We start from the raw sequence: 13,774 nt of genomic DNA, 5'->3' as shown, positions 1-13,774 counted from the left end.
ACAAGTATGTAAGTGCGAAAGTGACGGGCTTAGTGATAGTGGATAAAAATGGATCCGTGCTGAGCCCGCAGGTTACATTAGGATTCAGAATGTATCTTCGTTGGTTTAACTGGTGCTTTACTATCCCTACGAATAAATTATAAATGTTAAAGTAGGTACATAACTATGTCTGTCTATCCTCTTCACGCTTAACCCATTGTACCCACTTGGGTACACCTGGATTACAGCGTTTGATTCGATTTTCGACTGTAATTCTACCTAACAACAATAGAAGAATGGTGTGTTCCCAGAACTGGGTGTCGCTAATACATAGTTTAAACCACTGAACCAATTTATTTGCAGATAGTTTAAAACCCGGGGAAGGAAACAGGATACAGGATTTTATTAATCATCATCATCATCCACGCAGCCGACGAGATCCTAACGAGAACTTTAGGTGATATACTCGTACCTACTGAAGTTATTAATTTGAGTGGATTTAAAATACATCTAATCTGTACAGCAACATATTATTATGTAACTGCCTAATTACATCAATCAACGTATTACGTTAAAACCAAGTAAACTACAGTATCACGATCCAAACCAATCCATCGAAAGCACCGCAGCAGAGACGGCGGGAACATTGAAAACTTGGAGAAGCAATTTATAAAGTCTGAAACATGATGGATCGCGCTTGGAGCGTGGGGGCCGGTGTGTGAGTGAGAACCACCGGTTGGCTAAAGTTTAAAAGGGAGTAGAAAATAAGTAGAGGATGATGTAAAGGTACACCGCTATGAAAAAGGTAGGATGAAAAGGTAGGCTAAAAGTAGTGCTTGAAAATGGATACCAAGACTCTCCGAAACAAGTCGCCCGAGTGATTTTAATACGTGAGTTAACCGAAAAATTTGCTTACTTAATGTTAGTATTACTCACGCAGTTTAAATTAACCTATCTTATTAACAGGATCCGATAGTTACTCTAAGTATACTACATGATAATTAATGATAATGTTTTAGTCCTCCATAAATACTAATTATCTACTACTGCTACTTATAATATTATTTTCGTTTGCAGTATATGTAGGTATTCGATAAATAACGGTACCTAATCTTAGAATTAAGGTATTAAACTTCAACTAAACATTTTCCTATAGTGTAGGAGTATTAATTATCTACCTACAGTAACCACTCCTACGATATTAGTTCACACAAAAGGGCAGGGCCTCCCTTTTAATGTCTGATCCTTTACTAGGGTTTTGATCTAGCTAAACCATGGGATTTTAATCTAAGCTTAAACTAATTGACTCAGAATTTAGTGTTAGTTTATGTACATTTGACAAAATGTTTAAAATAATGTATACTATCGACAGTTTTAGTTAACACACTACTTCAAAACGAAGCATGACTTAATATGTAATAACTACTAGTAGAAAGTATAAAAGGAAAAATAAAAACGTTTATTATCTTTACATGAAGTGGCACAGAATAGGACAGAGTGGCGCTCCTTGTGTTAGAGGCCAAGATCCTCTTTGGGTCACTGAGCCAGTGATGTATGTATGTAATGTATGTATTATCTTTACACGTTTTTATACCTATAATAGTCATGTTAAATGCACAAAATGTAAAATAACCAGCATTAATAACAAACCAAGCGCTATTAATAATAAACCTATTCAACCTACGAGAAATACATTTTTGAATATTGGCATTATTGCCTATTTTCTACGGCAAATTGACAAAATTCGAGAAATGTAAAAAAGTAAATCTCTGAATAATAATGAATCAGTTACACACGTACGGAACCGATCGACTCGAATCGTCCGATCCTAGTGTATAACGCACACGCGCACTCTCGACGTAATTTACGCCCGCCGTTATGGGGCAATTCCCAGGAATATTACTCCGTCGTGATGTGCTTTAATATTCCGTGCCGTTTTAAAATATTTATAAAGTACCTTCTTTATTGTCCTTGTGTAGATGACTTCATTATCTCGACTTATAATTTCGCTTTTTACTGCGTCTTGTCTCAGTTTTATACCGGTTTCCATCGCATTACCTCGAACTTTATAGCTGGGTATTCTCTTGGATTTTTATATGCTTTAAAGTATATAATAATAATAAGTATATTATAAATTAACCTAACTTAAGATGATAAATAAATAAAGAGAATAAGTATATAATAATAATAAGTATATATAATAGTAATATGCATTTTATTTTATGCTGACAGGGAGCTGTTATGCAAATTAAATGTGATTTTCACTTAAAATACCCACTATTAAGTAACCACCTGCACCTTTTTTACTTAGGCTTTTCGTTTTGCGTTTATAAAGGGGTGAGATTGACGTTTCGTTTAGATTAGACGAGGTCCAATAATAAAGCGTCTTATTGACGATTCGATGGCAGCTATTCACCATTTTTAACCCCAGCGCCCTCCATCAAGCTGTCACGTTGCCGTCAAAATATCCAGATAGCTATCACTTCATTGAACGAGCACAAAAGAACGTTGTTTTTCCTGAAGCGTCGCAATCTCGGAACCACTCCGCCGTAAAAAAATATTATCTTTCAATTATCGCGTCTTGCTCGTATTTAGCCAGCTGCGTTTTAATTAGAAATTCAAAATGCTCTTTAAAGAATACCTTTTTTTAATCAAAGTTGTTATAGTAAAGGTTTTTTGTCATTGTACAATTAGCAGCAGAATAATTTAAGAGAACGGTGCGAAGGCTTTCAGTTGAGGATAACGATTTTTTAACATTTCAACCGGAAGCTTTTTATTTCGATTTTTAATCAAGGGTAATTAGTGAGAACGTTTAGAAATAAAATACTTAACTGAAGGGAGTTATAGTTGAAAGTACCTATCAATCTATTAGTGCATCATACACTTTAAACAAAGTTATTTTACCAAGTATCAAATAAATACTCGTAGATGAATATGCAATTGATATGAAACCAATTCCTATTCCATTAGACAAACTTGTATTCACTTACGCTGTTCCGCAAGCCTGCATCAAATTAGCATGAAAACGTTTGACACGTAGCCAAGAGCCAGGCTGGCACAATCGGCAGAGCCTATAGCGTCTTAATGTGACAAGGGTAGTTCTATTAGATATTCTGAACTAGGGTGAATTTACTTAGGGAAATAATGGCTAATTTTATAGATCTTTAATTGTTATGAAATCAGATTGATAAAATAACTAGCTTCACCCGCGCATCTTCTGCGTGAAATAAGTATATTGTGTAGTTTTTTTATCCAATCTGCTTTTTCATCAATCTTATTTAATTACTTACTATTTAAATAAAATTAAAATAATGATTAAAGTTTTACTTAGACTTTAAAGAAATTATTGATTCCCTTTACAAACTTCTAAGCCAGTTTTTACACCTTTAAGGGATGATTTCTGGGGTAAAACTTTCCTATGTCCTTCCCCGGGACTTGAACTATCTTTATACTATTTTTTTTTTACTAAATCGGTTAAACGGCTTAAACGTGAAGAGGTAACAGACAGACACACGTTCGCATTTTAAATATTATTCAGTACCTATGGATGTTTAGCAGCAGAGAGTAAAAAATGTAAATGTTGTAGGTGGTGCAATTTATTATTTAGGTTTGAAGTTTATGTTGGTATGTACAATAACTGTCAATTTACTGCTATTTATAAATTCGATACGTGGAAAACGTTCGAAAAATTGAATTTGCCTGACCGTTATCACAGACACAACAGTCCAATGAAAATGGGTCTAAGGAGAAATTTTACTGCAAATTTAATGTACCATTCAAAGTGGAAAAAAGGAAAAAAAAATCTTTTTATTAGAAAAGATAGCGAGCGTATTTATTGATGTAATTGTAAACTGATTCGATTTTGAGAATAAGAAATAAGTAGGTATACAATACTAAAACCAGGACTACCGAAAAATCGCGCTCTAAAAAGTATGAAAGGATTGCGGTTGATGCGCTTACATACATTCGACGTCTGCAATGATCCGCTTACACACAGAGGGCGGGACCGCATTGGTCGCGATGCAGAGGTAGGCGCCTATCTCCGTGCGGCTGATGCGCTTATGTACTTACATTTGACGTCTACAATAATCAGCTTGGACATAGAAGGAGGGACCGCATTGGTCGCAATGCAGAGGTAGGCGCCTATCTCCGTGCGGCTGATGCGCTTATGTACTTACATTCGACGTCTACAATGATCCGCTTAGACACATGGGACCTCGTTGGTCGCGATGCAGAGGTAGTCGCCCATCTCCGACCGGTATATGTCCTTGTGTACTTACATTCGACGTCTATAATGATCCGCTTAGATACATGGGACCGCGTTGGTCGCAATGCAGAGAGGTAGGCGACCATCGTCGGGTCGCTGATGCGCTTACTTACATTCGACGTCTACAATGATCCGCTTGGACACAGAAGGAGGGACCGCATTGGTCGCGATGCAGAGGTAGGCGCCCATCTCCGTGCGGCTGATACGCTGGAGACTGAGCGTGTCGCCTTCGTACACTGTCACTGTAACAATTTTTTTTGTCGTAATCATCATGGTATGGGGAACTTGTTATTTATTAAAAAAAAAGTTTATGTGCCTGTTCTGCCTGTTAGTTTTATTTTAATATTTTAGAAATTTTGTTTCCCTGATTCCCTATTATTGCCTGGTTTTTCGCCGCGCAGCTTGCGTTTGTCGACGCAACGTTGCACTAATATTGTTTGTGGTAGGATTAACTCGCGCAATACTCGTACGTTCGTTGTGCAACAATCAACATTACAATAAGTATAACAGTTGTTTTCTAAAGGTTACTATAACAAATTTAAACACCCATAGGCCTTAATACCTAATGTATGCTTTTCATCTCATGCTATATTTGCAACACTTTTTCTAAGGGTAACATCCATTTCTGACCGCAGTTGCACTACTGGTACTAAACGCGTCATTGTTACTGTCAATTTCCATAGTAAAATGAACAGTAGTGCAGCTGATGCGGTTGGAAATGGACTGTCACCTTTAGGATGGCAACTGCAGCTGCATTACTGTTGCGACGTAACTGCTGTGGCCTTGACACGGGCGCTGTCACTGTCAAGTTCATTGATAAAATGAGTGACGGTTTAAATATAAAAAAAATATTTCTTAGTAACAATTTAAGAAAAGGTTATACGATTTTAGTTGTTGTTTCTTTGCCCCTATACATATATAGTTTTAGGATGACTCACGTTAGACCGGGCCGAAGCTTCCGAAGCTTCGTTTTCTATGGAAATCATCACGTGATCACCGGTCATCTCACTCATCTGTCATAGAAAAGTATTAAGTGCCGGAAGCTCCGGCTCGGACACGGCCCAGTCTAACGTGAGTCATCCTTTAAGCGGGACTGTAGCTATTAAATATACAGGGCGTTTCCTGTAACAGGAGCAATAAATTAAACTGTAGGCTGTACTCCTCAAACTGATCAACATTTGTTCAGCAACTTTTGAAAATAACTCATGTTTTGATTTTTATTACACTTTAAAGTTTATTCTAAGACGCAATGTATTGCAAATTTTGTTATGTTTAAAGCGTGACAATGACAAGCAACGTCAAATATACTGATGCCAGTGTACATTGAAGGCAATATTTATTTTGTATGAAAAAGAGGAAATCTAAGGGCCACCCCACATCTAGCGTCTTTCGAACGTCGGCGTCTGGTCAGCGCTATGAAAAATGACGTCGCGTCGACGTTGCGTCAGCAGCGGCCATAGAGTTGTAGACGCCGACGCTCGAAAGACGCTAGATGTGGGGTGGCCCTAAAGGATTCATAATTTTTAAAAGTTGCTGAACAAAAGTTTGTCAGTTTTAGGAGTACAGCCTTTAGTTTAATTTATTGCTCCTGTTACAGGAAGCACCCTGTAACTGTCATAGACGTCTATGAATTTACCGTATAATACACAGCACGGACGCATAAATGTGCATGTTAATCCGTGCAAACAGCGTGACCGCCACGCCACGTTTCGCCAACACCCGCGAGTTGCGGTTGGCTCGTCCTGTCTCTAATTCCAGTTTTATTCCAACATTTGCATTTAATATTTTACATTTACAATGTGAGCAAACTTGCTACTTAGACACATAATACTGAAACAGGGGAACATCTAGCAGGCTAATTCAAACTTACATTGTGACATCAAAATGATACCTGAGTATCTAAATGATGCCAGTCGCGCGTACATTTCGCTCGTGCTTACATGTATTGGCGCCAGTAGGCTTTGCAATCCGGATCCGAAATGTATGAAATTATCCGGATCTGGATCCGGATCCGCGGATCTTCCCATACATTTCGGATCCGTCGTACAAACCCTAGGCGCCAGCAAGAATGGTAGACCTCCTCTAGAAGACTAGAACGGGTCCTTCTTTGCCTCTAAGGCCATCAAAACCATCACTCAGATTTTCCTAATTTAATAAACAGTAATTTGAGTTTTTGTGTAAAACCTCACCCTCTTCCGCTTCAATTATACTAACCTTTTCAAAAACCGAGAGCGTTTCACACAAAACCCTAAAAGCATCCTCATCAATCCAACAATACGGTAAAATCCTCACCTAATTAATTTCCATTAACAAAAATCTGATGTGAGACTTCAACAAATCAACACCCTTAAACCTCACAGGAAAAATCCGTTAAGGATAATTACTAGGAGAGGCTCAAAGGCATGGGTTTAAATTTAAAGAGTGATTTCCTTGTACTGGAAAATTACCGTGCGGTGTGGAGGGCACTCGTTCCTAATTGTGTGCCCCGCCCCTGTCAACCCCATCTGGTATGATTATTTGGAAAGGACACTCAACGAAAATGTTTTAATTACGTGTTCGGCTAAATTCGTTCACGTGCTCGTGTCGATTTGAAAGGTGTTCTTTTGTTTGTTTTAATGTGATTCATGTTGGTTTAATTTGATATTTTAACAGGTATTCCTTGTACCTTAATGATGATTGAGATTTTGAAAGAGTGTTGATACTGTAAATTACATTTTTTTGTACATAGACTGAAAACATTTTTGTTAAAATACAGTTTATTTATAGATAAAGATTAATGTAACAAAATGAAAATGGAAATAAATGTTTATATATTTTTAGATGACTTTTTATGCATTATTTTTCACTCAGAACATTTTATTACAACTTAAATAGAACAGTTATTAGTAGCTCAGTAGTTTCAGTAAGTCGGTTCCCTTAACATAAGTATCCACTTTTCTATACAATTAGTATGGCAACAAATACAAATACAAATCTTTATGAATAACACCACCGTTACAGGTCAAATAGTCTCAATAACAGGTACTTGGGTACCTACTTAAGTTGGGGCACCGACCGTACCCCAGAACGCACTCGTTTTATGAACTTTAAAATAGTCGCATTGCTAGCCTCTTTTCTGAAAAATCAACCTCGATTCTTTCGTTAAAATGTATGCAGTTTACTGCTGAATCGATTGGCTTGCTTATTTTACATAAATACTAGAATCTTGAACAGTTTACGGAACAAAATGTGCAGCGGTTCGTTTTGCCGATTAAACGTAGGTCTACTTATATTTCGGGCCAATAAAAACACCCAATGTAAATGCTGTTTATATGGTAATATATAGATGGTCAAGCAAATCTTGTCAGTAGAAAAAGGCGCGAAATTCAAATTTTCTATGGGATGATATCCCATCGCGCATACATTTTTCAAATTTGTCGCCTTTTTCTACTGACAAGATCTGCTTGACCATCTATTAGGTAGGTACTATTATAGGGTGAAATCCAAGTTGCAACTTCAACAAGCTCAAACGTTATGAATCGGCGAAACTCTGTTAGAACACACATAAGCCTGATTAATATGAGGTTCATTCGAGTTCACAACCTGAGTGTTCAGTTCATGCATGTGAAATTCAGTAGGTAATACAGTTAGGAAAGGTAACTGCAGTTGTGATGGATTGAACGTCCTAATCGCAACAGCAATGCCGCAACGAATTTCACTTATTTTTTCTATGAAACGCACGGGTTACACAAAACCTTACTAAATTACACACATTAAACTTTCCTCAAGAATCATTCTAGTGATTGGAGAAAACCGCATGAAAATCAGTTCAGTAGTTATTAAGTTTATCGCGAACATACATACACACAAACAGACAGACGCGAAGGGAAGGCGTTTTATAAGGTGTAGAGATTGACAGCGAGAACGCCCGTGTCAACGCCGCGCACTTTTTTAAAGTGAAAACTTCTTTAGCGGCGCTGTGCACTTTTTGAGGTGGGGAAAAAATGTTAAACTCGAGACAGCGTAAGACGATCACGTGACCGTAAGACGTAAGATGTCATTGAGTTTTCACTTCTGTCGGCACTCCCTGAGTGCAACCCGTTGTTTTTTTTAAAGGTGCTTGCAATTTCTTAACATATTTTACCACGCATTCTAAACCACTTCATGTTTAGAACAGCCTCTTTGTTAGTAGTAGGTATCGGGCCTGTTTGCTATTCAGCGCGGCCGTGCGCGTTCTGTTATGTTAAACAGCCCGATACGCTACCGGAATTAGTTGAAAAACGATCGCCGTCACACACGCCTCCCTGTTTATTCGGGGACATATGGTAAGTATTTATCACTACACCAGCCAGCCTATTATGGATAGCTTTATCCATCTTTATCCACGTGATAAAATAACTGTCACTGTTTAACACCGTGGGAAAGAAAGTGACGGACACCGTTTTATCACGCTGTCACGTAGACAAGAACGACCATCATATCCGTACAGCACCAGATGATTCAACGAAGCCACACCGTTTTGTCGCCTAAGTAGTGTATAAAATGTATACCTATGCAGGTTATTCTTTAATGTACCTATTCGTAATATGGGCCTTACTAATTAAAAAAAAATACTAAATACATAAATAATACATTTCTTTTTATTTTTAATTTCAGGTATTCCGAATTTCACCAGGAACGACGGTTTCCTCTAGAACAAACATGCCAAGCCACATTTATCTCGGAGCACGACCGCCCACTTAAAAATTTCGCAACAAATTTCGTACGTTATTTTCTTTTCCACAACAAACTCCCTAATAAGGCCATGTCCTAGCGGCGAAATCTGCTACACGTTGTAAATATAATACCTAAGTTATAGTAAGGATGTTAAGAACAAATAATTTCGTACTTTGCCCCTCGATTTTCTATCTCTATCGCGCACACATAATTATATTGCTGTCCGACGGATGATGACAGCGGTCAATGCCACAGTGCGAGCGACAGCAAAATAATTATGTGCGTCCGATAAAGATAGGAAATGGCCGGTCAATGTACGAAATTCTTCGTGCTTAGCGTCCTTATTATAAATTAATTTCAAACATTTTTAATTTTTTTTTTCTAATGTTACGTGAAGCCTAGGTATCACATAAATCAATTTCTTTCTTTCTGTTGGTAAGAAGTTAGCAGAAAAACACGCAACAACGAGACTATATGACAATATTAAAACTATTGTCACTTGATTTATGTAGTCACCCTATATAAGGCGTATAAACAAAAACGCAAATAGGTAACTGATTTGCAAGACCGAAGTGACCCCATACATAAGTTTTGTACGGAACAATAAAAAAAGGAAGGTGAAAGGAAAATGTAAGTATGTGTGGGCTATGTAGAGATTTGTCAATTTCGCCAGTTAAGTCACCATTCGCCAATCGACGACGTACAAAAGTTTTTGGCAAACAGGAGTTTAAAGCAATTCAAAACATAGAACCTCATATCTCAAACGGAGTACGATCGCATCTAGACCGTATTGTGACTTCTAACTTTGTATCGGAAAACGATTTTGCGTAGCCACCGTGTGGAATATTTTAGTTGGTAGTTTTTCACTTCACTTTACCTACAGTCTAGTATGTACGTCACTCGGGTAACATCGAGTGTATAGGGTAACAAAGGCGCCAAATCAAAAAAAAGGAAAATACGTTCGGCCAAGAGCAATCAATCAAAACTTTGTTTAAATTCTACGCCACACAATACCTCCACTCACCTATGGGTGAACGTGTTTTCACTGATTCTGACTAAAAGATTACTTACTAGGCTTGAGTTTGAAAAGAGAGGTGAATGGAACGAATGGTCAATCGATGAAATCACACAGGGAAAATAGTACAGATGTACTCGTATTGTATTGACGACCTGTCTAACCTAGTGGATAGTGACTCTGCCTATGAAGCTGATGGTCCCGGGTTCAAATCCCGGTAAGGGCATATATTTGTGTGATGAGCATGAATATTTGTTCCTAAGAAATGGGTGTTTTCTATGTACTTATTTATATTGTTATACGGCCGTTTATGCCGCGTATATTACGAAGCGATTATAGGGTACTACCTGTTAATCTAGAACTATGATATTTGGCAAGTAACATCTTACACCATAAGAAGGAAGGAAAAATCTGTAAACTATGAATTTGTAAGAAAAAATACAGTTAAATTTGTACCAAACCCTCTGTGGGTGAGTCCGATTTGCACTACTCCGGTTTTTTTAATCTGAACCGTTAAATGCAAAAAGGGGTTAATTTTTAAGCACAATTAAATGTACCTTTCTTCCTCTTATCGACGGAGATAGGCTGTCCGTCCTCTCGCCGCCACATGATCTTCGGTGCCGGGAACCCGTCCGCCTTGCAGACCAGACTGATGTTCTGGTTCTCACGCACCGCCACCGCTGACTGCGTGCTGTCCTCGTCCAGGATGTTGGGTGGTACTGGTGACAAATGCGTTGACATAAGAGTGGTAGATGATGATGATGAACTGTAATAGATGTCATACAGCGTGTCTCCCAGCATGGGGCTTTAAATACAAAGTTACTTTAATATGGGGCCATCCTTGAAATTGCGAAAAACTATTACCTTTTTCATATATTTTGGCTGATCAGTTTTCAAAGTTTTCTATGGAAAAGTCTAAATTTTTTGCGTGATTTCAAGGTTAGTCCCATAGTAAAAGTAGCTCGGCTTACCGAGTAGAACCAAGCCTTGCATTTTATGTCTCATGGTGCAAGACACACTGTATACTGATGACAAAGGGACAAAGCCCGCCAGTAGTCTAGAGGTCCAGGGCGGTAACCGCGTAAGCTGAAAACGCAGGTTCGTATCCGGTCTCGGCCACTGGAGAGCTTTGTCACTTTTTCTTTAGTATAATGATGATCTTGACTGGTACTGTGAGAAAGCACAGATACCTTTTCTGGTAAATTTTGGTCAATGGGAAACTAAAGACAATCATAAGCTTCCTACCAGTGGTAGCCCAAGTAACACACAAGCAGGATAATAGAGTAAAATTATCATCTTATTCAAATTAAGATTGCATAAATTTTGTGTATAAGCGGTGGAAATTACTAAATTCTGAATAAAAAAATATGTGGGCCTATATACCAATTTATGCTGAATAAATTTTGTATAGTATCGGTTTTGCGTATTAAAGCTGAATAATACTTATTTCTTACACAGTTAGTCAGACATTATTCAGCTTAAAGCATTTGTGGTTACCAAAAGCTGCATAATAGCAGCATTAGCAGCAATTAGCTGTGTATATTCTGTGTTGTGATATATTAAGCAGACAATATTAAGAAAAATGTGATAGTGGCTACTAAATGCTGAAAAGAAGCGTCGGAGGAGACTTTTAACTGTATAAAAGCGGTTGTAGTTTCTGTTTTAAAGCTAGTTTTTGAATAAAGGTTGACGATATTACTGGAAGCTGTAATGAAATCCACTTCTTATTTGTTATTCAGTAGCTGCATATATGGTTTAAATGTGGCTTTTATAGACATAACGTCTGAATAATAAATACTAGAACAACACTTATACTTAAGTTATAGCGATTTTAGTACACATGTACTATCTTTTCTTGCTAAAAGCTGCAAAATGAATGCAATGAGAAGCGCTATTCAAACTACTGCTTAGTATCAACAAGTGCGCGGTGGAGAGGGTTCCGTAGCTTTATACACGGTGCTACTTGAGCCTGATTGCCTTGAGCTTGAGCTTGTTTTTTTTATTTTGAACGCAGCTTGCGTATTTATTCTTTAATCCGATAATTATTAAAAAAAAATCGAGGTTTAATTTTCTTAACAGTTCTCTTCGATTGGTAATTTTACACAAGATACTTTGTCGTTTTAGTGACGTAGAATAATTGCTAGCTACCATAGTAAAAACTGTTAACTGACCAATGTTTCTCCTCAAACTAGTGAGGATCGATGTGGTTTTTACTATTTGTGTATAGAACCCTAATAGGCTTTAAGATTGAGAAAACAATTCCTATTATACTGATGTTATTCAAAACTTGTTGTTCTAAAACCATTATTATCTAAAATGTAGCTTAGTAACGCGACTAATGTGAATGCTTATTCAGAAATTTAGTACAATAATAGCTGTGGCAGCAGCTTATATTCAGCACAGTCGGACGCCATTACGGATGCTCATATTCTAACCTCTACAATTAAATAGGAATTCAAAATGAACTGAAAAACCCATTTATATTCATTTATAAAACTAGTTTTATCGTAGCATAACTTGTTAAAGTTCATTTTCTATCACTAAAACATCTACACATCGCAAAAAAATTACAAATTTAAAAGTGGACTAGTAAAATTTCTATATTTACTTTTTAAACAGTGCATCATTTACGCGGCGCTTTAAAATTTTAAATAAAATGTATATGTATATCAGGGATGTTGCGAATATCCGCATCCGCATCCGCAACCGCGGAACTTCCGCATTATTTTCAACATCCGCATCCGCATCCGCATCCGCATAAAATCGATGCGGATTTAATGCGGATGCGGATGTGGAACAGGTCGGTACAGGAACGTCTTAGCATCGGCGTGAGTGCTAGACTGTTAGGTAATTTAATCATTAACAAAAAAAAAACTATTAGAAATGAGCAGTCAAGCGTGAGTGGGACTTAATGTACGGAACCCTTGGAACGCGAGTCCGACTCGCACTTGGCCGGTTTTTTTAAATAAAAATTACTAAAATGTAATATTTGACGTTTTTTATCGTACTATCTTGACATCCGCATCCGCATCCGCATCCGCGGATGTGAGCCTTTAAAAATCCGCATCCGCATCCGCATCCGCGGATGTAAAAAAATCGGCATCCGCAACATCCCTGATGTATATTTACAGTAAAGTCGCATGCGCAATGAAATTGAAGTTATGTAAACATCAAATCAATATCAATATGTCCTCTTTATTTTGTATTCACTTCAGAAACTACACTTTGACACGAGTTCACAAATTAAAATGGAAGACAAATCATTGATTTAACACACATTTTCTGTATTTTAGTGCTAATATCTGAATATATTTTATGTAAAAATGCACTTTTGAACCAAAAGTTGAATAACGTGTGAATAACTGATTCATTGTGTACAAAGCTGGATAACTTTAGTTTAAAAGCGGAATAGACGCTTTTGACAGCCTTTATACAAGTGTTATTCAGCTGATTCACCACTATGCACACATTATACAGCTATTACATTGCTGTTATTCAGTTGTAAGCTATTTAATTTGTGCCCAAATCTTCTGTATAACGTCTGTAACAACGCTGTTGCAGACATTATTCAGCTACCTTATTCAGCTTACAGTACGGCATGCTCTATTATTCAAACAATATTCAGCTGCCTTGTGTTACTTGGGAGATAATATGATAATATAAACACTAGACCAGTTTAAACCTCATGTGTTATTTCGTTCTATTTCTATCACGCGAATGTTTAATCAGGTTTAGAATCTAATCGATTTTGTTACTAAAGAAAGGCCTCAAGATTTCTTTCAGATTCAAAAACGCGCTACAATTTTTCATAAACTCTG

At 37.4% G+C, this 13,774-nt stretch overlaps 1 protein-coding gene across 1 annotated transcript in view; it reads right to left on the bottom strand.

Annotated features, from left to right (window-relative positions):
- The window catches only part of LOC134650137 (lachesin-like), a 113,242-nt gene that overhangs the window by 21,643 nt on the left and 77,825 nt on the right, over nt 1–13,774 (bottom strand). The window contains exons 5-6 of the mRNA XM_063504984.1: nt 10,514–10,675; nt 4,360–4,488 (exon numbers count right to left, since the gene is read on the bottom strand). Coding sequence (XP_063361054.1) covers nt 4,360–4,488; nt 10,514–10,675 — 291 coding nt within the window. The remainder of the gene's footprint in view (nt 1–4,359; nt 4,489–10,513; nt 10,676–13,774) is intronic.

Source organism: Cydia amplana, chromosome 8, assembly GCF_948474715.1.
Source record: "Cydia amplana chromosome 8, ilCydAmpl1.1, whole genome shotgun sequence".
Taxonomy (NCBI): Eukaryota; Metazoa; Arthropoda; class Insecta; order Lepidoptera; family Tortricidae; genus Cydia; species Cydia amplana.
Note: the sequence above shows the minus strand (reverse complement) of the source record. Positions and strands in the feature narration are given on the sequence as shown.